Source organism: Syngnathoides biaculeatus, chromosome 14, assembly GCF_019802595.1.
Source record: "Syngnathoides biaculeatus isolate LvHL_M chromosome 14, ASM1980259v1, whole genome shotgun sequence".
NCBI lineage: Eukaryota > Metazoa > Chordata > Actinopteri > Syngnathiformes > Syngnathidae > Syngnathoides > Syngnathoides biaculeatus.
The window spans coordinates 14552844-14578650 of NC_084653.1; the positions used below are offsets into that span (position 1 = coordinate 14552844).

At 40.8% G+C, this 25807-nt stretch overlaps 3 protein-coding genes and 1 long non-coding RNA gene across 13 annotated transcripts in view; 2 read left to right on the forward strand and 2 right to left on the reverse strand.

Annotated features, from left to right (window-relative positions):
• The window catches only part of itprid2 (ITPR interacting domain containing 2), a 33993-nt gene extending 30133 nt beyond the window's left edge, over positions 1-3860 (reverse strand). For 2 of the 3 annotated variants that reach the window (XM_061841262.1, XM_061841260.1), the window contains exon 1: positions 3652-3859. The gene's annotated coding sequence lies outside the window, so the exon portion shown is untranslated. Of the gene's footprint in view, positions 1-3651 lie in introns of all 3 variants that reach the window. The other variant, XM_061841261.1, reaches the window with a different exon arrangement.
• A 3609-nt stretch (positions 3861-7469) lies between these two features.
• neurod1 (neuronal differentiation 1) lies at positions 7470-11791 on the forward strand. Of its 2 annotated transcripts, XM_061840922.1 has the most exons (4): positions 7470-7581; positions 9109-9399; positions 10439-10668; positions 11256-11791. In XM_061840922.1, the coding sequence occupies exons 2-4, from the start codon at positions 9146-9148 to the stop codon at positions 11789-11791; spliced, it is 1020 nt and encodes a 339-aa protein (XP_061696906.1). In that variant the 5' UTR covers positions 7470-7581; positions 9109-9145. The 2 variants fall into 2 exon arrangements, with proteins under 2 accessions (XP_061696906.1, XP_061696905.1); XM_061840921.1 differs by lacking the exon at positions 7470-7581 and having other exon boundaries at positions 8471-9399.
• On the reverse strand, positions 9231-14273 carry LOC133511878 (uncharacterized). 2 transcript variants are annotated; one of them, XR_009798055.1, is made up of 3 exons: positions 13985-14273; positions 11666-11866; positions 9231-9362 (listed from the first exon to the last, which is right to left on the reverse strand). It is a non-coding gene; the product is annotated as an uncharacterized LOC133511878 (long non-coding RNA). The 2 variants fall into 2 exon arrangements; XR_009798056.1 differs by having other exon boundaries at positions 11666-11824; positions 13985-14052.
• The window catches only part of cerkl (ceramide kinase-like), a 31905-nt gene continuing 19319 nt past the window's right edge, over positions 13222-25807 (forward strand). For 2 of the 6 annotated variants that reach the window (XM_061840914.1, XM_061840915.1), the window contains exons 1-3: positions 13666-13825; positions 13914-14018; positions 24392-24622. In XM_061840914.1, the coding sequence (XP_061696898.1) occupies positions 13681-13825; positions 13914-14018; positions 24392-24622 (481 nt within the window). In that variant the 5' untranslated portion in view covers positions 13666-13680. Of the gene's footprint in view, positions 13396-13665; positions 14019-14837; positions 14876-18814; positions 18925-24391; positions 24623-25807 lie in introns of those variants that run through there. The other 4 variants (XM_061840918.1, XM_061840916.1, XM_061840919.1 and 1 more) reach the window with 4 other exon arrangements.

Here is a 25807-nt window from a genome sequence, read left to right on the forward strand (position 1 = left end):
ACGAGAACCATCAGAACCGTTGGAAACACTGGAACCATTGAGTCCACTGGAATTATAGACACCAATGTAACCATAGGGACAAGTGGGACCAATGGCACCTCTGAGAACCACTGGGACCATTAGAACCACAGACTCCAGGAACCATTGAGGCCATGGGGATGACTGGGACCTCTGGAATCATTGAGACAACTGGTACCACTGAAACCATTGAGACCACTGGAACAACTGGAACTGCACAATGGATGCTACAGTCACTACAGATGCATCACACCATACAAAGGAAAACCATGGCCAAAAATGGACAAGCCGGGATGGGGATGTGTGAAACAGGAAACAAGTGTTTATGGCCCCCAGCACAACAACTTCCTGTCTGGAGTTTGTTTGTGTGTGCGTGTGTGTGTTTGTGCTAGTGGGATTTTCATACATTCAAAGCATCAACACAGGAGCACACGCATGCAAACAAACACAAACTTTCAATACACTTAAAGTGTAAACAAGAAGAATAATTCTTCTAACACCAAGAACGTTGCCAAAGGAAATAATGGAAATTGTCCTTTCTGGGATGAAACTCTGGGCATCATAACAAATTTAGCAACCATCCAGACAATGTTTTAAATCGTATTTCAAGCACTTAAAAGAAATTAAAATTAAGTAAAACTGCTCAGATTACAATGAACACTTTTGAATTGCTTGACAAAATCTAATTCATGCAGGTATTTTTTGTTTATTATTGCACAAGTGCAAAAATAACCTCACCGTAAAACACGGGAGCAATGTATTTTCATTCCATCTGTGATCGTTTTTAAAAAATGCCACAAAGCAAAACAACCACACACACAGACGCACGCACACGCACACAATGAAAATAAAAGTACTTTTGACTTTGAGTGCATTAGAATATACAATTTTAAGTTAACCTATGTACCTAAGCAGTGTTTTATGACATAACTAATATATATATATATATATATATATATATATATATATATATATATATATATATACATAAAGGCCCTAACGTGTTTGTAAAGACATGAAACCTTTCAGTAAATGTTCGTGTCATTAGAGATCATGTCTAATGAAATTGTTTATCATGGCAGTTAACATTTAATTCATTCACTGCTGTGAGTGTTTGTCTTCAACTGGAATCCAAACGTTTACTGCTGGGGTCACCAACATCTTGCCCACAGGCCACAGGTAGCACCCAAGGAACACATGAGTATCACACACTCCTGATCTACAAATAGCTCACTAGGGATGGAACTTTGTGAGTTGCTAGGAATGTTCTAGCTTATTAACTAGCAGTCCAGTTGAGTTGACAGCTCACACTTGTCATTGAAAATGAATAAGCATCAGGCTAGTGTCATTACTGTACAGGTACGTGGTGGCCACTGGTTAGACAACGGTATACTGGCCCATCTGCAATGCGCATATGTGGTGCGCATGTACACGACGGTGCTGTGGAAAATAGCATGTGCCCCTAACTGTAAAAAGCTGTTAATTATGTTGCAGTAGGAAGCCAATCATATTGCAGCGGGTTGCATTTAACTAGACAGAAAACTTATCTTTTTGATCGGGACGGGACAATAATTAGCATTGTATGCTAATCGATTTTAATGTCATAATTCACATATAGGCTCAATGACATTATTGTCCGGCTCTAGACATTTACTTCGCGTCGCCATTGTGTACAATATATTTGAATCCAAAACCTAGTTTATTTTTAGCCTTGCCATGTGCCCTTGTGAGAATAAGCGGCTCAGAAAATAGATGGATGGACGTGTAAATACTAAATCTGGTCACATTTGAGTTGACAAGATAAAGCCCAAAGATCGTTAAAAAAAAAAAAAAAAAAAAAAATGGGATGTGGCGGTATCAGAATATAAGATTTTATTGCAGTAGTCTGACAGTGCAAAGAGCAAATCCGGGCATTATGTGTTGTCTGTACAACTGGATTTTTTTTTCCAAATAACATTATTAGCTGTCATATAATATAAAGACACGAAAAAAAAAAATATCCATCCATTATCCGAGCTGCTTATCCTCACGAGGGCATGCCAGTGCTGGCACTTTTCCCAGCTATCATGGGGCAGCAGGAAGGCTACACCCTGAACTGGTCACCAGCCAATCGCAGGGCACATAGAGAGAGACAACAGTCACACTCACAATAACATCTATGGGTAATTTAGAGTCTCCAATTAATCCATGTTTTTGGGATGTGGGAGGAAACTGGAGGTCCCAGAGAAAACCCACGCAGGCACGGGGACAACATGGAAACTCCTCAAAGTCCTCAGAACTGTGAGGTAGATGCTCTCACCAGTCGGTCTTCGTGCCACCTATATACATTATTGGCTCATATAATCATGTCTAAACTTGAATATCTTAAATTCCTTTTGAAAAAAATGTGCCATTCATTTTAAAAATGATGACATTTTGATAAAGTCTTTATAATTACTTTCTAATTAGGCCTTGAAATTCTCATATTCATAAGAAAAAAGATCAAAATTGTATTCAGCATGGTCAATTACCTTAGGGTGTGAATTTTTGTTGAGACAAGTTAATAAAAGTTCTCTTACTCTAATTTGAAACCAGCTTTCTTTTTTAGCTGAGATTTTATTCAGGCTGAAGTGTCCATTCCAAACAGTATTTTTATAGATTGCCATTTTGTGGAAATCATTTTGTGATGCTATTATTATGTTTCTTCCAATAAAATGCTAATTTTCTCAGTGTTTGTTCAGAAACATTTGGGGTCTTTTCTGGGGGGGACACAAACTATGTTCAACTGGTGAATACTAAGTAACAAAATGAGATCGAAACAAACTTTTTTTCTGGACAAAGAAGAGTTGACCATTGCTCTTGGTGTTTAAATTATCATGACAAACATTTTTTTCAATAGCCTATGACTTTTTAAAGATGTTTTTTTAAAAAAAAAAAAAAACAAGAAACTATTTATCTTAGCATTAAACATTAAGCAACTGTACAAACTAGGTAATAGCATTTTACAAACGATTAATGTCGTGCAAAAAAAAAATTATGGAGGGTATTGAAGAGTTGCAATCACTAACATTTAGTTAGACTTTTGAAACATTCCACGTCTGTTCAAACTCGCTAGTGACACCTGAAAAACGTTTAATTATGTCATAAAAAAGGAGTGTGTGACAACTGTCACACTAATAATATATATATATATATATATATATATATACACTTACGAATCTTAAATCATTAATGCATCATGCATCTTCACGAGAATATAGTCTTAAATGCCACTGACAAAACTTTCCCGAGTGTCGGTGTACATTTTTGACATGTTTTACGCGTCACCGTGCAGCTCGTGTACTTATGACATAAGTTAGTTAGCGTCACCTAATGTCTTCAACGCGTGAGTCCACGATTCGTTCAGGAGTTAAGAGACTCGCTGACGAGTTTATCTCGTGGTTAAAATGTGTTTCGGTAGCTTGTCGGGGTAAAACGTCACTAATGAGGAGTTTGCCCCCCCCCTCCCCCTCCAAAAAAAAAAAAAAAAAAAAAACGAGTTACGCACGTCTATGGGTGATAGTTGAGCGACGAGGGCGGACTGCGAGCTAAGACTTTTGTTAAGTGTTTGTAAAAGTCAACAGCTGAAAGGCGGCGGGGACTTGTGCTGCTCACCTTCTTCATGTTGTCCCCTGCGTCGCGTCTGTCGACAGCAAGTGGGAAAAGTGTCAAGTGTTGCGTCGTGGTGTGAAGATTCGTCAAGAGTTGTCCTCCGCCGTCTCCGCTCACGTCCAACATTCCTGCTTCCGCTTCCTTCTCATGGCCTCGCAGAAAAAGAAGGGGGAAACAGCACCCCCTAGCGAACCATGGCCACGTTACACCTTCAAGTATTACGTGACTTCGATTTCTTTCATTGTATTCATTTCATGCTAACTTTATTTTTTTTAATTGTGCTATATTTTAATTTCAAAAAGCATAACAATTTTATGGCAAATAATTCAAGAAAATAATACCAAAAATTAATTAAATCAAAACCTTTAAATTGTTTTCATGTTGTGAGAACTTGAAAAGCATCAGTGGTTATCCAACTTTTTACACAGCACCTAAAAAGTTCTTTTCTCTCCAAGTACAACTGTGATGACCAGCACTAAAGTCGGGCAGCAGAGTAGACCCAAGTTTTCATCAAATAAGAGACAGTGGTTGTATTCCTAAAATGTTTGTTTGATTATATTGTCAGCCACTGTAACCCAGACACGTTGAAATTTACCACTGGGCCGAAATAAATAGGAAGGGGGGTGGGGGGTGGCCTATGTGTGGGAAGTGGACTGTACTTAAATAATGACTCCACTTAAATGTTTCGCACAAGTAAATGCATTGTTTAAAAAGAGTTGTAAAAGATTACGTACAAATGTATTGAGCTTTACTTTGCTTAAAAGTGAAATACAACTGAACTGTACTTGGCAAATGTACTGTACTGATTACAAGAAGCCACATATTCAGTGTTTTTTTTTCACTTACCGCTAGAGGGAGCCCGCACACCACTCATGGTCCCCATAACCCTGTGACCCAATGATAATTGTTTCTATTTTATCATTGAGATTGGAGATATTTCGATTGATGTAATGAATTGTTGTCAAATAAATCGAGAAATTTATACATTTTGTGCTTTTAATTATTGTGAGTGAAAATTGTTGTTTGTATGTGCCCCGCATTGAGCTGGACTACTTTGGAATGTACCCATCTCTCTTGCCCAGAGTCAGGTGGGATGGTTGCGAGCACACCTGTAACCCTTGTGAGGATAAGCAGTAAGGAAATTTGATGGATTGATTGTGTTTTTTTTTTCATAAGATGGCGTAACAAAAATATAATTTGATGATAACCGTAGAATAGGAAAGTTGTTTTACTTTGTCACTTGTAATGTACAGTAGTGTACATAATGTGTGTTCGCAGAATTAGGTTTATTTTTGTCAATGTGTGTGGGTGTGGGTGTGTGTGTTTAATGGTAAATAAATATTGCTGTTACACAAGTGACGTGCAGAGTTGGCAAGTGATGCAAAGCAACACTGCCCTTTAGTGGTATTTTCTTTCCACTGCTTGTGAATAGGAAACACAACCTGATGATTAAAATGAAATCATTCAATTCTAGTTCTATGGTCTGTGCTTTACATTGTCTGTTTCGATCCAATGATTTCATCATTAAAATAGTTGAATTTTCACTTTCCCTGTTGACCGTCTAATATATTTAATGAACGTGTGTGACATTAAGTTTGGCTTATGACCCAAAAAAGCTACTAAAAGTCCACATCAGGGGCTGATATGTACTTTGGCACCACCAGCATGTGGCAGTATTGAGTTTTAGAGAGTTCGAGACGCCACGGGACCCAGCCCCGTGCATCAAGAGATTGGTGGGCGGGACTACGAATTTGACATGACATTAAATATTCTTTCGTTAGCTATACAGTAGTCTAGAAAAAGTGTGAAAAATTTGGTTAGTTTTGTTTTATCATTTAATTCAAAGGCCTTGTTTAATAAAAGGCTCAGATGTTAAAGCGTTGGCTTCACAGTTCTAAGGTCCCGGGTTCAATCCCAGACCCGCCTGTGTGGAGTTTGCATGTTCTCCCCGTGCCTATGTGGGTTTCCTCCAGGCACTCCGGTTTCCTCCCACATTCCAAAAACATGCAACATTAATTGGACACTCTAAACTGCCCCGAGGTGTGATCGTGAGAGCCTCCTGCCCGTTGACAGCTGAAATAGGGTCTGGCACTCCCTGTGACCCTCGTGAGGATAAGCGGTGAAGAAAATGGATGGATGTTTCGTAAAAAGTAAAACTGGCGTTGTAAAACGTAGATAGTGCAGTCAGTGAAACTAAAGCGCATCCCGTGTCATTTGAGTTGACTTTATTCACATTCATGTTGTCGTGGCGACGCCTCTGCTGCCTTTAAGGAGACAAAAGCAACATGAAAACATTTTTAACAATGTTTTAGTCACTTTTATGACTGTTTGCACAATGAAATCTCTCGAAGGTTGAGTATATTGTGAACAAAAAAAAATAAATTTTACTCAATAACTCTGATTAGAATCTTGTTATGTAATATTAAAACGATTTTTTTTAACCTCACTACCTAGTGATATTTAATGGTGTGTGTTTGCATAAGTGTGTGTGGACGTGAGGAGGGGCGGGGGGTATAGGGGTGAGATTGACTCCGCGTTAAAGATTAGCCACCAGACGACCAACGCTCTCCAAAGTTTCCCTGTAACTACATAGCAACCACTGTATCACCATCATCATCATCATTGTTACCATGGTAACCAGCTCACCTGGAGAGGTCAAAGTTATTGGCCTCTATACTTATTATAATTACAGGTATACGATCAAGTTAAAGACCACAAACGTCCACTTTTAATGGACGCTGGCTTTTAAAAGAGGGCAATGGCGCATGACTTTTGAGTATAATTTTGGCCCCTCACTGTTAATAATAATTGTCAATACGTTAGCCAAGTGGCTAATCTTATTGGGCACTAGCAGCCATCTTGGAGAAACACTGACGACACCCTGCAGCCATCTTGTAAAAATATGAATTGGGGCCTCAAATAAGAGAACTTTGTGGAAGGTTTGCTGAAGGGGAGTGTGACGTGCATGAAATTGGACCGCGCCGCAAACTTTCTGTGCAACATTGGCCACAACGGATTTGCGTGATCAATGCCCAGTTATGGAAACATGGGACCCAAATCCAGCCTGACCTGGAGTGATGCGCTGAGTGCAGGGGGTCCTTGTGATTCTGGATGAAGTTCTTTGTTGGAGTGATTGCCACATAAATCTACAGAAAGTATTTATGAAAGCCGACAGGTGTCTTGACGCATACCAGAAAGTGTTAATCAAGCAGGTGTTGAGAGAAAAATGTTCAGATGATGAATCGCTTCTGTCGGTGACTTTTGAATATTTGATTAAAGCTGTTCAGGTCCAAATCCCATTCATAATTTTTATGAAATACTATGCCTACTGTCTGAATTCAATGCCGAAAATGCAGCACGTTATTTGATCATAACGAAAATAACGGGAATAACCTGATAATCACTTTTTGACCAACAAGACTCCACGTGACCATTTGGTAATGAAACAGTCAGCACACCAATATTATTTTCTATGATGACGTTAATTCAATATTGCAAATATTTACTTTGGGGTATGGGTTTGCAGGTTAAAAGAATTTGGAACAAAATCCGAATTTGAAGATAAGTTTGTCCTCATTGAGTTGTCGTCCATCAGATTAGGTGAAATAAGCGTTTTGGCCAATTTGCTACATTTGTGGCACCTTCTTGGCGTTGTGTGCAGGAGGCGGCAGATGGGCTTTTTTTTTTTTTTTGTCACGTGATCCCCGGGGCCGTTTGGATAACGTAGGCGCCATATGGCGAGAGGGCGTGGCGTGGATATGCTAATTGACACACACGCGCGCACACGTATCGCCAACAGGAGCACGAGCACGTCCTGTATAAAAGTGCGTCTCGTCCGCGCGCACGCCGCTGACTTCCAAGTTGCCGACACGCGCACACACGCACGCACTCGGGATGCGCGACATCTGAAAGGCGGCAAATCAACAATAACAGGTAGGTGTATTTCTTATTATGAATCATCAATTAATACTCATTATGATAAATATTGTCATAGCTACAGGCACACCAATCATCAATTTATCGATGACTCAAATGGAGTGATTTTACATTTAATCAACACAACAAAGAAGTTGACTTCATCAAAACGCTTCGTACTATTTAACATGATATATGATCATCATTTAAAACAATTATATCATTTGTATAGTATTCTTTTGAAGAAAATATATATTTTTACTTGGATCTAACAATAATAATATAAATGGAAAAAAACGTTTGTTCTAATTATCACGAATAATGTTATTATGTTGAAGTTTGACCTATTTTAGGGGCCTTTTAAACAATTTTTTTGCACCTTTGAAAAGGTACAAAGTTGACTGACATTGTTATGTTTTGCTGTACAAATATGAATAATCTGATGTGCAGATTTTAGCGGGAGATATGTGCATTACGAATCAACATTTTGTTCATAAAGATTTCTCTTTGGTGTTCAGTTTAACAATAAACTACATTCCATACTTACAAAAGTATTTTTTTGAGAGAAATTGATTTCTCGGAAATGAAAGTATTCATATATATATATATATATATATATATATATATATATATATATATATAAATAATATTATATTATTTACATTATATATTCATTATATATATATATAATGAATTCACAATAAACTGTTTTGGTTCATATTCATATATATATATATATATATATATATATCCATTTTAGCACTATATATGAAATTATGAATACAGAATTAAGCATTTTTCAAACCAGTCACTGCAATCTTTGAACAAAACCAAAAATCATTTGAAATCATCACGTCATTCCCCCAATCATAATAATAATCTCAATTAATAATGTATTGTTTCCATTAATTAAAAAAAAACTTGTACCTGGTGAAAATTGCTTTTAACTGATGATGTAATGTCTGTTTTCATCGTTTACTTATTTAAATAATAATAAACATTTGCTATGATGCTTAGAACATCTTAATATGATGACTAACGACTTTCTTTTTAAACTGTGTGGATAAGTTGAATGAAAATTTGATCTCTTTTGGTGTTTTCATAAAAATGGCTCTATTATTTTAGAACACTTTTGTCTCACACTGAAAAAAACAATATCATCATAAAAATGTTCTGTTCAAGAATAATGTAAAACCTAGTCTAAAAACATTTGTGGAAAAACAATCTCATTACAAAAATTTTAAGTATTGAATGTTAAATTTTGCAGGTGTTTAATAATTACAATTCACATTTGGGGATGAATAATCTTTGAAATAGATTACTGCAATCTTTGATAAGAAGGTAATCATAATACAAAATTAATATTGAGCAGCCACAAAAGTCAGTTTTCTGCATCATGGATAGTATTAATTTTTTTCTTATAATTTTCAAAATAAAATAATTGTTGCCAATAACCTCATAATGTGTTAACATGATGATTAGGTTTTTTCAATGTCGACATGGTGAATGAAAATCCCGTTTTGTATTAATAATGAAAAACTGCAGCACCAGGATCTTCATCATCATCATCATCATCATCATCATGACAAGATCAGAGCAGAATTTCGGTGAGTCTGAGGTTCAGCAGGAGGAGGCGGGCAGCCCCACAGGAGCAGGAACTGGAGCTGGTGCAGGAACGGGAGGGGAGGAGGAAGAGGAAGACGAGCGCTGCTTGATGGACGAGGACGAGGAAGAGGAGGAAGACCAGGAGGAAGAGCCAGACCAGGACGACGGCGAGAACAAACCCAAAAGACGAGGACCTAAGAAAAAGAAGATGACCAAGGCGCGCATGCAGAGGTGATGCAATCGTCGATTGGTAGGATAATGAATACCGCAGTACTTTTTGACTTAACAGTACAAATTGAGACCCCTCGCAAGGTGCTGGAGTTGACCACAACTCACATCCAGATGCTGACGCAGACCCAAAACTCCAATCCCTGACACTCGACAACACCCCTCAAATGCACACATTCAACAAAATGTGTTGTGCTCTTTGAGGGATCGGATGAGATAAATGTCTTTTTCATTGACTTCAATCAGATAAATGCCGTTTAAATTAATTTCAGTGGGAAAAATTAGTTGATTATATTTTTCTTACAATTTACTTTACTGATTTTCGTTTCTACTCAATCAAGTTGGAATTCAATTGAAACGAACAGTGCTCTACATTGGTGATGCTACATTAGCATTAAGGCTAACGATGCATATAATGTGATAAGTAACAATTGGATTAAATGAAATGACATTCAAATATTGGCGATTAACATTAGTTAACAAGGTGATGCTTCATGATTATGATGATCATGATTATCATCATGAGTTGGAAAAAGTCACCCAAATGGTTCTTGAACAGGCGCAAAAGATGCAGCAACACAATCCCAGTAAAACAAAAGTGACAAAAAATATTGGCAACTTGGCTAACCTGGCACTGTGACTTTAATATTGCGGTTACACCTTAGCATCTACCAAGTCGTTGTTTAATAGAAACACACAATGGGGTGACAATACTGGATGAAATGGAAGATAAATCAGATTAGAAAATTAGAGACTTGGCTCACGTGGCGCATTCACAGCGCTTTAGTTTTACCACATTTTGTTTTGTTACAGTCTTAATCCAAAATGGATACATTATTGCCTCAAAATGGTATTGGTCTCTAAAAGGGAAATATTATCAATTCACTAAAGTATTCACAATGTTACTTTTTCCACCTTTTGATTCAGTAGTACTCAGTAGGTTCATGAGTAAATTGGCCTAGCGGTGGCACTAAGATCAGAATCAGAATCAAACTTAAACGCAAAGCGTTAGCGGGGTAGCTAACACGTTCTCATTTCCCAGGTTCAAAGTTCGGCGTATGAAAGCCAACGCTCGCGAACGCAACCGCATGCACGGCCTGAACGACGCTCTGGAGAGTCTGCGTAAAGTGGTACCGTGTTACTCCAAGACCCAAAAACTGTCCAAGATCGAGACTCTACGCCTGGCCAAGAATTACATCTGGACCCTCAGCGAGATCCTGCGATCTGGGAAAGCCCCAGACCTCATCACCTTTGTACAGGCGCTCTGTAAAGGTACACACGCTTAAAGTACACGCTACGTATGTATAATATCTCCTAAAATGTGTATAGAATATATACTGTGCAGTACATGTAGTCAGTATGAATAGAATACAAGACTTAACCATGGAAAATAAAGTATATTTAACATGCAGTAAAATGTATTGTAGTTAACATGTAACTAATGTGCAATTTATTTACTTAACATGAAGTTCATATGAACTGTAGTAAAATGAATCTATGTAACGTTGGTAAATTAATGTAGTCGTCAATTTTACCAATAGTAATGTTAGTAGTAATTCATATGCAAGACAACCAACGTCAATGAATGTTTGTTTACATGCAATGAATTTCTGTCTGACATCAATGAATAAACAATAATTCCCATGTAATAAACAAAATTAACAGGTAATGAAGAGGAATCAACTTTAACTAAAATATATTGAAGATAATAACGATAATTTACATTCCTTTAAGATAATCAATAAGTAATTAATATATAACAAATATTTGTGAGTACTCAGAAACAAGAAAAAAAGCCAAATAATCATTAAGTAAAATTAAATAACAAGGAGAGAATTAATTATTGTCGTCGTCCTCAGGTCTTTCCCAACCAACCACCAACCTGGTGGCGGGCTGCCTCCAACTGAACCCTCGCACCTTCCTACCCGACCAGTCACCCGAGCTCCAGGCCCACCTCCCTCCTCCGGGTGGCACTCCCTACGTAGGCCACTTCTCTTACCAGAGCCCGGGCCTGACGCCAGGCCTGCCCAGCCCGCCCTACGGTACCATGGACCCGTCGCATATCTTCCACCAGGTGAAAGGTCCGGCGTACGGCGCCCCGGAAGCGTACTTCGAAGGCGTCCTGGTGACGGACAGCCCCGCTTTCGACCCGCCCCTCAGCCCCCCCCTCAGCATCAACGGAAACTTCTCGTCCTTCAAACACGAGGCGGCGGACTACGACAAGACCTACTCCTTCAGTGTGCACTACGGCGGCGGGGGAGGCACTCACGGAGGGGGGGGTGGCACTCACGGTGGCGTCTACACGCAGGTGGACAACCTGATGGGCTTCGATGGACACTCGCATCACGAGCGGGTGATGAACGCCCAGCTCAATGCCATCTTCCACGAGTCCTGAGCGCTGCTCTGGACCGGCAGCCATCCTGTTTTTCTGTGTCCGGGGCAGCGGCCAGTCAAACAGCAATGAGACAAACTATGCAATTTGATCCAAAACCACACAAAATTTATTTTTGAGCATCCTCCTTGTTGCTTTGTTGAACATGTCCTACTAGAGTTTCATATCCTCACGTTCTACGTTTGTACAGACTGTTATTAAAGGGGATATGTTCTGAAAATGTGATTTTAATGTATCCAACTCAGCGCCATTCATGCCCACTCATTAAGTGTGACGTTAACAAAACAAGTCATTTTCGGGGTGCGAATAATTAAGATAATCTTGCCCACACACCAATTTCTTCCATTAAAGACTTGCTCAGTTGAGCTGGCCAAAGTTCCAGAGCCAAAGCCACTTTGGTTGATAATGTCAAAGCCAAAGAAAGGGTAAGCAGAGCTGCAATGTTAGCTAAAATTAGCATTAGCACCATTAGATCTAAACGAAAGGACCTAATAAAGTTGTCTACATGGGAATAAGTATTGTTTATGGTTGGCCATGTTGTGTGCACACTGTTAAACGAATTGACAAGCTTATTGCGGCGACTTGATGATGTAATACTGCATGTGATAAAGCAATTCAATCTTTATGAGTGGAAAAAAGGAGAGCTGGTGTTCAGCCATGTGCCCATTGGCCACCAAAAAAAATGAAAATTTTGACGTCTTGGGCACTCTCCTGTTTTGCACATTCTGGGCTCTGTTTATGTTGGAGGAAACAAGCAGCTAGGTGTTGTCAACAATTTCTAAATTTTCACTTAAATTGTAATGTAAATGCATACTATATTCCCTTTTAAACATAATGTACTTGCCGGATAGTATTATAGTATTATTCTTCAAGACACAAAAAAAACAAAGTGACCTACGGTAGTACATATCCCCCACCCCCACCCCAAAATCTGGTCTTGATTGAAGGTTCTGCTCCATTAAAATATATACCGTATATATATATATATATATATATATATATATATATATACACACAATACATTACATAGGCAGGCGTGCACATAATGTGTGTGCAAACAAGATTATTTTCAGAAATTAAAATCTTGCCTCCAGAATGAACCACTGTACTCATCTATCTCATTCATGCACGCATCACAAACACATTTAGCCTCTGTCACATTTAGCTAGCCTGTGGCGCCATAATATTATTTTGAGCTGTCAGCGTGACAATGTGCGTATTTAAATTTTAGCTAACCCAGTGACTAATTAGGATTTGGCAAACATAGCTTAGTGATTGATGACTGCCGTGATAATTTCTGAGCTAATAGTAGTTATGGATGTAGTTCATTTATAGCAGGGGCGGCGGTGGAGCTGATAAGTGCCGTTAGCATTTAGCAAAGTTAGCAGATGAGTATAGTATTTAACTTCAGCAACGTTAGCAGTAGGGTGGAGGAGGGTAGGTAGCTTTTAGCATAGTTAGCTGTGGGTCTGATTACCGTAGTTGTAATTTAGCCATGTTAGTTGCAGGTACTGTAGTGTGGCGTGTTCGCCTTGGACACTATGTGAGAATTTCTAACAACGAGTGTGATTAGTATTCAGCCAAACTGGTCGTGGAGGTTGGGGAAGGTATGAGTTTTTGAAAGCCTTTCATAAAGTCAGCAACAGTGTTTGTATTTCTGCTGTCACAACACAGCTTAGTTTAGCTTAGCCGAGACCGCCATCTGCCACACACACACACAAAGTGCGGTACCCATACAACAGCACAATTACCGTACTAGGTCGTGTGATCTTAGACAACATGGCCTCCGAAGTATACTAAACTATCCAATAACACAACACGACAAGTTTGTAGTATTACTTCATGGTTATGGTGAGATCTAAAAATTTAATTAGAAGTGAGCAGAAACAAGCATGTTGGCCCGCACGGTTGGCTATGCGCGCTCCCGCGAACAACAGCACGCTCGTTCCTTTCTCTGCCACGTGCACGAGAGCAGCGTCGTCTCTATGACGACCAGACCCCGGAAGTGCCTGGATCAGCTTAACCTGCGCGTGCAGCGGGACCCGAGCACACGTCGAATTTGTCTTTGTTGTTGTTTTTCGCCTCTTTTGTTTGTGTGTTAAATTGTGAACATGTCGACGCGGAAGGAGGAGAAAGACAATAAAGAGAAGAAGACGGAGGAGAAACTCAGCGGGAGAAAGACGAAAAAGGACAAACCTGAGGAGGAGCACAAGCCGGAAGTGGATCGCAGGTGAGTGGGCGACACAGACGAAGGGTGGTGACGTCAAAGCCCGCCAAATTCACTTCACCAAATAAAATTTTAGTACACGAGCTGGGGACTGCAATGTTTTTGTGACGTTAAATAATACATGATAACAGACACTTTTTCCTTTCTAGAAAAGTTATGCTCAGTAAAGTACAGAAGTAGACGGAAACATTCATATGCAGTCTACCTATATTTAAACACATTGTAATCTTGTGCAAAAGTAGGATTGAGCAATAGTCCAGACAGACATGAAGTTAAAATCCATCCATCCATCCATTTCCTTAGCCGCTTATCCTCACAAGGGTCGCAGGAGAGCTGGAGCCTAACGCAGCTGTCAACGGGCAGGAGGCGGGGTACACCACTTGTGCCAGCCAATCGCAGTGCACATGAAGATAAACAGTCACACTCACAATCACACCTAGGGGCAATTTGGAGTGTCTAATTAATGTTGCATATTTTTGGGCTGTGGGAGGAAACGGGAGTGCCTGTAGAAAACCCACACAGGCACAAGGAGAACATGCAAACTCCACACAGACTTGTTTGGGATTGAACCTGGGACCTCAGAACTGTGAGGCCAACGCTTTCCAGCTGCACCACCATGCCACCCTGAAGTTAAAATGACACGTTTATTTGATAAACATTGTATTCATGCAAGAATATGCTCAAAGGGCTTCACCAGCCAACAGTTTGCAATGATAGATGACATCCTCGAATCTAAATAGCCCAAACGGTCAAATTGATTGATCAGTGCAGAAGCCAATCAGCAATTACCCCAGATTTGGTTAACATCACCTATCCCTCTCTCCGACCAGGAGACAAGGGGAGTACAGATAAGATCAAGCGTAAGTAAACCAGCCATGTATGTAATTTAAAGGGGAGATAAGAAGGATAGGCTGAAGGGCTGAAATATACATCTGTCATGAACAAAAAATGTGCTCTATTTTGATATATAAATTACCATAGTCATGAAATTGAATTACATTGAAATAGTTAAATGTTTGTCACGTTTTTGCTTTCAAATCTGCCACCCTTAAAGGGCCACTGTCATGAAATGCATGATTTTCCGTATGTTATTAATGTAAAAACAGCAACCGACATGGACCCATGCATTTTTTCACCACAAAACATGATTTTGACGTATACAGCTTTTTGTATTTCTTGCCATGAAAATCCTCTCAAGGGATTTGTTTTCGAGAAGAAGCAGGTAGTGACGTACATGGTAGGACCACCCTCAAGTGGACTCGTTTGTTTCAATTAGTTTTACCTTCCAGGAAGGTAGCTCGTTGTTCCTTCGTGTTAGCCAAAATGCCGGCTCGTTGCATTGCTGGACATTGCTTGAAGACTCGGGAGGATGGATTTACCCTTCATAAGTTTGCAAGAGACCCAGTTTGTTGTGAAAAAAGGATTGCACGGGTGCAGAGGACGAGAGCTTCGTGGGTTACAAATGACAGGTAGGTCGTGAATACTGCTACTAAAAAAAAAAAAAATAGTTTGGGGCGGACCACGTAATCGCTCTCTCATAACGTAACAAAAGATCCGCCTGCGAAATGTGTCTGTGCGCGTCGGACGGTGTCGGGCTGCTGGGTCGCTTCACCAGTGAAGGCTACGCGTCAGGGTCGCGGACGGCGGCGTCTCTGAAGAACGCTGCCACAATGCCGCACTCAGCCGCATGCGACAACAACGCCGTGAAGCGCCCCGGCTCAACGGTGTTGTTCATCGCGTACTGCGGCGGCTATGAACAACGCCCTAAAGCAGCACGGCTCGGCTCCATTATAAGCCACACGGTGCCAAAAATGAGCCACACCGGCTGAGGCGGCGCGTTCGCTGGGGACGGCTTCAGCGAAGGTTGCACGTCGGGCTTGCAGACGGCAGCGGCTCTGAAGAACGTAGCCGACAATGCCTCACTCAGCCACGTGCGACAACAACGCACTCAAGCGCCCCGGCTCGACAATGTTGTTCATCGTGTACTGCGGCGGCTATGAACAACCCCTAAAGCAGCACGGCTCGGCTCCATAAAAAGCGACCTCGGCGCCAAAATTGAGCCAAACTGGCCGCGATGGCTCGTCTCCGCCGCGGAAGTGGATCGGATGGGGAGGCGGTTTGGCCGTGATCATCTGAATATGGCTCGAAACAATTGTGTAATATGCCCCGGTAACTTCACCCGGTTGTGTGGTGTTTTCCTTTTTGAAAAGAGCTTCAGTGTCAGAAGGGCCGTGTTCGTCTCCCATAGTAGAGTCCACCGCGTGTTTTCATTGGCGAATGTCTGGGTGACGTCACGGACAGAGGATGCAGCCAATATGGCGACCACTTGGACGTTGTAGAATGACACTTCTGTAACTTTACGCATGTATGACGCGCTCTCCGCTCACATTTATTTTTTTTATATAGACATTGAAGTGAACAATGTTATATGTATTTTTCATTACTATATCTATTTTACAATGTTTATAGGGATGACACTTGACCTTTAACGACGACGTTGCCCCTTCTGGTTTTATTTGTGACATCAGCACATGACAGGAAGTTGTTTTGTTTACTAGCTCGTGCAGTTTGTCGTCCTTTTCAAAAGTCCTGCTTCAGAATTTTGTAATAACTACAGGCTTTTAATGCTAGACATTGGAAGACCAGAAAGCAACATGGTGCGTCGTTGAAGTAAGATGTTACAAATGTGTGGACTATGACCTCTGCATCACCAGCAGATAGGAGGGGTGGTAACTTAGTGATTGGTCACGATATTCTAAGTGAAAACTCTAAATTGCCAGTACAGTGAAGAAAATAAGAATTTAAACACCCTGCTATATTGCAAGTGCTCCCACTTAGAAATCATGGAGGGGTCTGAAATATTCATTGTAGGTGCATGTCCACTGTGAAAGAGATAATCTAAAAAGAAAAATCCAGAAATCACAATGTATGATTTTTTTAACGATTTATTTGTGTAATGCAGCTGCAAATAAGTATTTGAAAACCTGAGAAAACCAATGTTAATATTTGGTACAGTGGCCTTTGTTTACAATTATGGAGGTCAAACGTTTCCTGTAGTTGTTCACCAGGTTTGCACATACTGCAGGAGGGATATTGGCCAACTCCTCCAAACAGATCTTCTCTAGATCAGACAGGTCGCTGTCGCTGAGAAACACAGAGTTTCAGCTCTTTCCAAAGATTTTCTATTGGGTTTAGGTCTGGAGATGGGCTAGGTCACGCCGGAACCTTGATATGCTTGTTATGGAGCCACTCGTGGGTTTTCCTGGCTTTGTGCTTCGGGTCATTGTCATGTTGAAAGACCCAGCCACGACCCATCTTCAATGCTCTGACTGAGGGAAAGACGTTGTTCCCCAAAATCTCACAATACATGGCCGCAGTCATCCTCTCCTTAATACAGTGTAGTCGTCATGTCCCATGTGCAGAAAAACACCCCCAAAGCATGATGCTACTACCCCTATGCTCCACAGTAGGAATGGTGATCTTGAGATAGAACTCATCATTCGTCTTTCTCCAAACACGGTTAGTGGAATTATGACCAAAAAGTTCCCTTTTGGTCTCATCTGACCACAAAACTTTCTCCCATGACCCCTCTGTATCATTCAAATGGTCATTGGCAAACTTAAGACGGGTCTTGATGTGGTGGTTTAAGCAGGGGAACCTTCCGTGCCACGCATGATTTCAAACCATGACGTCTTCGTGTATTACCAGAAGTCACCTTGTAAACAGTGGTCCTAGGTCTTTTCAGGTTATTGACCAGGTCCTGTTGTGTCATCCTGGGCTGATTCCTCACCTTTCTAAGGATCATTGAGACTCCGCGAGGTGATATCTTGCATGGGGCTCCACTCCGATTGAGATTGATCGTTATGCTTAGCTTCTTCCATTTTCTAATGATTGCTCCAACAGTGGACATTTTCTCACCAAGCTGCTCGGCAATTTCTCCATTGCTCTTTCCAGTCGTGTGGAGTTGTACAATTTTGTCTCTGGTGTCTTTGAACAGCTCTTTGGTCTTGGCCATGTTACAAGTTTGAGTCTTATTGATTTCATGGGGTAGACAGGTGTCTTTATGCAGCTAACGACCTCACACAGGTGCATTGTGAAATCTGGATTTTTCTTTTTAGATTATCTTTTTCACAGTGAACATGCACCTACGATGAACATTTCAGACCCCTCCATGATTTCTAAGTGGGAGAACTTGCAATTTAGCAGCGTGTTCAAATACTTATTTTCTTCACTGTAGGTGTGACTGTGAATGCGAATGGTTATTTATCTGTGCCCCGTGATTGGCTTGTGAGCAGTTCAGGATGCACAAAATATTTGGGATAGGCGCCAGCATGCCCGCGACCCTAGGGAGGATGAGCAGTACAGAAAATGGGTGGATGGATAGCTCACCAAGAGGCAGCATAAAAATACTGAAGAAAAGAGGGTCAAGTAGCGATCCCTGTGGGACTCCACAAGTAACATAATACTAAAAGGTCACATTACCGTAAATTGTTTGTGTATCTTCGGTCTATGTTGCCCAGACCGTTTTGCTAACTGAACATCGGTGATGGGCTTTGAATATGGAGACTGTCATTGTAAACGTTGGTTGACAGGCTGCGTAAGTAATAATGGGAATTGTACCATTAGAGGAAGCAGCCATTCACCTCTCACTCATTGAATTACATTAGGTTATGTTATACTTTTCATTTGTGGTTAGATTTTTATTTTTTGTGCTTAACGTGGAATGTCTGTGCGCAGAGACAACATCAGCAGTGCTATGTAAATGATTTTTGTTTTCCATTTTTTTATGTCTATGTCAGTGAGTGTGTGTTGCTGCGTGGGATCTTCAAAGTGGGCAAGAAGAGCCACGACGTCCTCCTGACCAGCACTCGACTAACCTGGGTCCCCGTCCTGCCCGAAAGCCCCACAGGTCACTTACCATGGCGACGCACCACACCGACATCTGTGCGGAATGTGACGGCAGATGTTGCTGTAACCGAGACCATCACACGCGCTGAACGTATCTGTCAGAATGAGACAACACCAGCGCCTCTTCCCCTGTCCCCCCCTTGAAATGTTTATTGAAAACAAAAACTGAAATATCACACAGCCATTAGTATTCAGATCCTTTGTGACACGTATTTCTAAGTCGGGTGCGCTCCAATCTCTTCTGATCATCGTCGAGATGGTTCTATGCCTTCTTTGGACTCCAATTGTGTTTGATTATACTGATTGGAGTTTATTAGGAAAGCCACACACCAGTCTATCTAAGACCTTACAGCTCACAGTGCATGACAGAGAAAATGAGAATCGTGAGGTGAAAGGAACTGTCTGAAGAGCTCAGAGACAGAGGCACAGATCTGGCCAAGGTTAGACAAAAAATGATGCTCTACTTTATGCCACAGTGGCCCAAGGGAAGCCTCTCGACTGTGCAAAACTCATGAAAGCCTCGATGGACTTTCCTTAAAAAAACTCTCGAAGGACTCCATGATCTTGAGAAATACGATTCCCTGGTCTGATGGGACCAAGATAGATGTTTCTGGCCTTAATGGACCTTTCCGACCTGTCAATCACTTGTACAATAGTAGCCAATCAGATAGCTGCATTGTCTTAACACCTGGCTTGAGACGCCCCTCTCGCCATATTGTCCCACAAGCAATGCTGGTTGTTAGTAGCGTGTGCTTGGAAAAGTTAATGTTACGAAGAAAATGGTCCTTAGATACGCTTGGGGAACGTGCAATTCTGATGAAAGATATCCGGCTGGCTTACAAGGGGCCCGGTTGATTCATTTTCCAAAGCCTAAAACACAGTTGACATCATGTCTATGATGGATTAAGGCTTGTGGAAGAGTGCACGTACAACTAAATGTGAACAATATCAACAAACATAAGGCTGTATGTTTGAATGTAAGGGAGGGAGAACTATCTTCTCTGAGTTTGATTGAATTATTATCAGTGCTTTATACATTGCAGGAGAACAACTTTCACTTTGTTAGTGTATCACTGACCTGCTGAATGAAGTGTGTCATGTTTTTTGCCGAAGAGTTGCGTTCGTGATATGTAAATGCGTGATGTCATGCAAGAGAAATGTCTATTTGTCTGTTTGTATCACATTGGACTTTTAAGACATAGCACTGGGTTCGATTACAGCCAAGTCAAACTTTTTCATCTGGTGACTACGGTACTGACTACTATCACTATTGTTTAAATGTGCTTGGAGGAAATCGAACCTAACTCACTTATAAAAACTACAATGATATTACTCGTTATCTTTCCTATTAAAAAGTACCCACCCTGCTTTACATGTGCAGGACGATTCCACTATTTTATCCGGTTGGATTTCAAGATGAAGTTTGTGAGGCGTCAAACTTTTTTTGCATCGATCGGTAACGTTTCGCTGTAACGCTGACATTGCGTCCTGCTCCGTCCAAAATCTTAATTCCGTGTACATGTCCTTGCGTGAAATAGTTGAGACCTCTCTGTAGAACTCTCTTGGACAAGTCTGATGCATTTGGCTAAAAACATACCGTAATATTATCAGGAATATGCAGTAGAGAATCGACTTCAAACCTGTTCTGTTCAGTCGCCATTTTGAGAGCTTATGGAACATGGCAAATGTAGCTAAGGGGGGCGGAGCTTAAGATCACCAGTCGGAAAGGTCCATTGTAAGCGTCCTACCAGTGAAGCATCATTCTATAGGGGTGCTTTTTGAGCTGGGGGGACAGGACGAGTGGTTGCAATCGAAGAAACGTTGAATCAGCCCATATACAGAGTTATCCTGGATCAAAACCTTTTCCAGAGTGCTCATGACCTTAGACTGGGCCAAAGGTTTACCTTCCAACAAGACGATGACCTTAGGATCACAGTGAAAATAAAGGAGTGGCTGCAGAACAACTCTGTTACTGTTCTTGAATATCCAAGCCAGAGCCTCGACTTAAACCCAATTGAGCATCTCTGCTGAGACCTGAAATCGGCTGTCCACCAACATTCACCATCCAACGTGGTAGAACTGGAGAGGATCTGCAAGTAGAAATGCCCCAGGTGTGGAAAAACCTTCTCAAAAAGATTTGTGGCTGTATTACCTCATAGGGTGCTTCCACAAAATACTGACCAAAGAGTCTGAATACTTCTGGATGTGTGATGTTTCTGTTTTTCTTTTTCAATAAATCAACAAAAATGTCAGCAATTCATTTTTTGTGGGGTGGTGTGTATACATTAATGAGGAAAAAATAACTTAGCCAATGCTGCAATGTGAAACATTTAAAGGGGCCTGAATACTTCCCGTAACCACTAAATGTTTCACGGCAGCACAGTGGACGACTGGTGAGCACATCTGCCTCACAGTTCTGAGGACCTGGGTTCAAATCTGGCCTCTACACAAATGTGAAATCCGTTGAGAAGATCTTCTTTATGGTTACGTTATTCTCAAATTCCTATAATAAAATACACATTGGCACGTTGACCTATTGAGAGAGAACTGTAGCGTGTTCGTTTCCCAATACTTTGACAAAAGTGGCAAGTCCTTTCAAGTCAACGGATTTCAACGCTAGTGAAGTCACGAGTCGTTGCTATTCAAGCCCAGTTGCAAGTCTTGTTCCATTTTGTCAAATCAAGTCTAAAGACATCAAATTCATGACTCGAATGTGACTTGAGTCCCCAACTCTGCTTCGTAGTAACTGATAGAAAAGGCGAGTAGATGCAATACAGTGGAAAATATTAAACTGATGCTTTTGTTTTGATTCCATGTTGTTGTTTTGACACAACTAAATGAGTAAATACACGTATGTGCATGTGTGTGACAGTCTGTTTTGCAGTACTCCATCCAAGGCTAATGTCATTAAGTGTGTGTTGGAAGTATTGGCAGTAGTAGTGAGCAGTTGGTGAGGCCCGTGGGGGGTTATTAGATTCTCTCAGTGTGAGGAGATTAACACACGGACACACAAACTCACGTACGCACACGCACCCACACACACTCTGCCAGCATGCGTATAGAAATGGATCAGCTGTTGTTTATGAGAAGTTCTTCCTGTCAATATGCTCAAGGATGCGCGACATGTTGTTTACCTGCAGGGAAGCTGGAATAGTTTTTCTTTTAAGCATTTATCAAAGTTAGCAAGCTGATTGATGAGTGTACTTAGCATATAACATGGCTAGCACAGACGCCGGTGTTTTTTTAATTAGCTTTTTATCCGGGCTAGTGGTGCCGGAGTTAGCATTTAGTAAAAGTTCTCTGTGTGATTGAAGAGTACAGTAAGCGTTTAGAAAAGTTACCAGCAAGGTAATTGAGAAGTATAGTTTGCTTTTAGGTAAACAAGCATCACCATCGTTAGCATGTAACGTGAGTAGTGTGTGGGTAGCAAGTGTAGTTTGGCTAGCACAGATTTGAATGGGTGTGATTATTTTATACGTAACCTAGGGGCGTTGTAGCATTTAACTTCATTTTTAATATGATAAATGAGAGTAGTTAGCATTTAGCTAATGTAGCACTGTACTCAGTGAGTATAGTCAGCTCAGCTTTGCGCAACTATGGCTTAGTGTAGGTATCATAAGTTATGACCTTGCCATTTATTGAGGCAGTCAATATATATGTACACACATACTCATTGACAACTTCATTTGGTACGCTGTCCAATACAAACAACAACAACAACAGCCTTTCCCAAAATAACAAGGCTATCGGTCAAACATTGTTCATTACTGTATACTCCGTCATACTGACATTTGCTCCTATTTTCCATTTGTGCATGTGTGTTGGCACAGTGTGTCAGTGAGGACATGACAGGAGATTCACATCCATCTGGACGCAGTGTCATGCTACAGGCGTGCGAGTGACTGTGTGTGTGTGTGTGTGTGTGTGTGTGTGTGTGTGTGTGTGTGTGTGTGTGTGTGTGTGTGTGTGTGTGTGTGTGTGTGTGTGCGCGCGCGCGCGTCTGCGTGCTGTCACTTCGGATCTCATTCATGTTGGACAATCTGCGTCTCAGTGTGATCATTTTTATTTCACTTCACTGGACGCTAGATGACATTTTTGTATATATTATAGCTATATGTATTCATATACTTAAATTAAAAAACAAAAGTATTTGTATACTTAAGTTGCATAATAGTTATTTATACTGAAATTTCCGGCCTACAGAGCGCACCTGCTTATAAGCCTCACCTGGTACATTTGTAAAGGAAATACCATTTGGTATATACATAAGCCGCACCTGTGTAAAAGCCGCAAGTGCCCACATTGAAACCCACATTGAAACACGAGATATTCACAAAGAAAGACGGCACACAGAAGTAGAATACTGTAGCTTAGCTTAACATAGCAGCAACACGGTAGCACGAACAAGGCTGTTAAAAAATAACATACCGGTAAAAAATAAATAAATAAATAAACACCGTGGCAGCTACACAGTAGTAACACGGTAGCACAGCGCTACCACGGCTGGTTAAAAAAAAAAAAAAAAACATACCTAAATCACTGAGACATGGCAGTAACACAGCAGCAACATGCTAACGCTAGCGCGGTGCTAATGCTAGCGCAGCTCAGATACTAACGCGGAGCTAACAGGTCCAGTTATAAAAAAAAAAACATACCGGTAAAAATCATTGAGACACAGCAGTAACACAGCAGAAAGACGATAGCGTGGCGCTAACAGGGCTGGTTAAAAAAACATACCAGTAAAATTCACTGAGACACATGCTAGCACAGCGCAATCGCTAGCGCAGCGTTAAGAGGACCGGGTAAAAAAAAAACATACCGGTAAAAGTCACTTCCTCGCCACATTGATTCCACCGTCTTACCTTTTCCACTCGAGCGCCCCCTTACGGCTGTTAGAAAAAAATGCACAAATTAGCCGCATCACCGCATAAGCCGCAGGGGTTGAAAGCATGTGAAAAAAGTTACGGTTTATAAACCGGAAATTACGGTAATACATACTGCACAAGTTTTTTTTTAGAATGGGAAAGGAGGATGTAGGCTTTAATATGGGGAATATACTAAATATGAAATACCTCTCATCTATAAGCAAAAAAAAAGCCAAATAACTCAATGTTAGGTGTGTTTGCTGACAATAAACTCATTAATTTGATTGACAGGTGTCTGTAATCTATTGTGATTAGCTTTTAAAGCAGCTCATCGTGTTACATAATATAAGCAAATATAGTTGGAAGGAAAAGTATGTGAAGCACTTGGAACAACCTGAATTTCTGCATAGATTTTAGGGGACATTCAGAAATAAATCTGACACGCTCACTCTAATCTGAGAGTGCAAGTGTTCAGAGAGGCAGAGCATCCTCACTTTCTTTATATTTACAAATAATGTTGTTAAAATCCGCCATCAGCCCACAACCGATTGTGCATTGCATTTTACTACATTAACCACTTTTAATGTTATTTTGCGTGTGCAGGTGAAGTGACCACACCACTGCCCGGAGTGTTGATGGTACGTGACGTCCTGTCAGTTAAGGTGAAGCGGCGTCGGGCAGCAGGGCAGCGCTCCGGTGGGCCCGTGCTGGGCGTCACTTTGTTCTACTGCAAGCGAAGCGGCCGCCGACTGGAGGAGGACACGCTGCACCTCCACAACGCATCCTCGGAACATACGCATGCCTGGTACAACACCTTGAGGGATGTCCTAACAGGTAACAGAGTACAGTACTGTGTTTTTATATCAGACATTGGTGCCTTGAGATACAAAGTGAACTTACGTGCATGTTCTTTGACTTTCCTTTTATTTTTTATTTTATTTTATTTTTTTACTTGTCAGATGAAAATAGTGCTAGGAAGCTCAAGTTACTTCACAACAAACAGTAGTTTGGCAGATATGATTTGTAAATATTCTTCCCAAAAAATCTTCTGTTTATTGCCACTGTCAGCTGAAGGTTATTGTCAAACTAAACATGGAAGTAAATTGCTTACTGTGTATTTGAAACAACCACATAGCTTTTGCTAGCATAAAATGGGAAACTATAGGTGCCCAAGCGAACATTTGGGATCTACAGTATCATTTAAGCAACGGCTATTTGCCGACAAACCTTTCAGGAACACTTATATATAACAATACTCACAGGCATATAGTCTTTATCTTCTGTGAAGAACCATTTATAAACCTATTGTACTGAGAAGCTGAGAAGATCTGAGCCTCCAGTACAATACAGTAGTGGTGTGAAAAGTATTCCCCACCTTTTTACATAGTTTCTTCTCTTTAATATATATTAAAAACATTGTTTTGATGGATGGAGTTGCTACACTTAATGCCGATCTGGACGGCTTGCTAGGTATCGGGCAATAATTGACATTTTAGGCTGATAGGCTAATCGGCTTTAATGACATAATTCGTCAATCTGATCAATGATGTAATTTCTTGGCTTTGCAAAAGAAATTTACTCCATGTCGCCATCATATACAGTATATTTGAATCAAAGTTAGCTACTTTATTTTAGCCTTGTTCCGTGTCCTTTGACGAAGCACTGTAAATAATGGAGCACCAATAGACTGTTGAATGGGTTTACTCTATCTCTACTCTATCGCTTTTGCATACAGACCAGAGTTACACAAATGTTTGTATGACTGTTAAAAGTAATGCACGATGGCTAAAAAGACTTTGGAAAGTTATCGGGGCTCATTATGTGTTGTTTCAAGAAACCGTTACGACAAGAAGTGTGCTTTGATCGACAATATCGACCCATATGCCTTGGAGAAACGCAAATGGAGCACACAAATGTGGGCGTCGGTAACCTATCCAGACATCGTCAACTAACTCCTCTTCTCGACAAGCGGTTCCACTGTGGAACAACTAAAGAATTACAAAGGTCTGGAGGCCTACA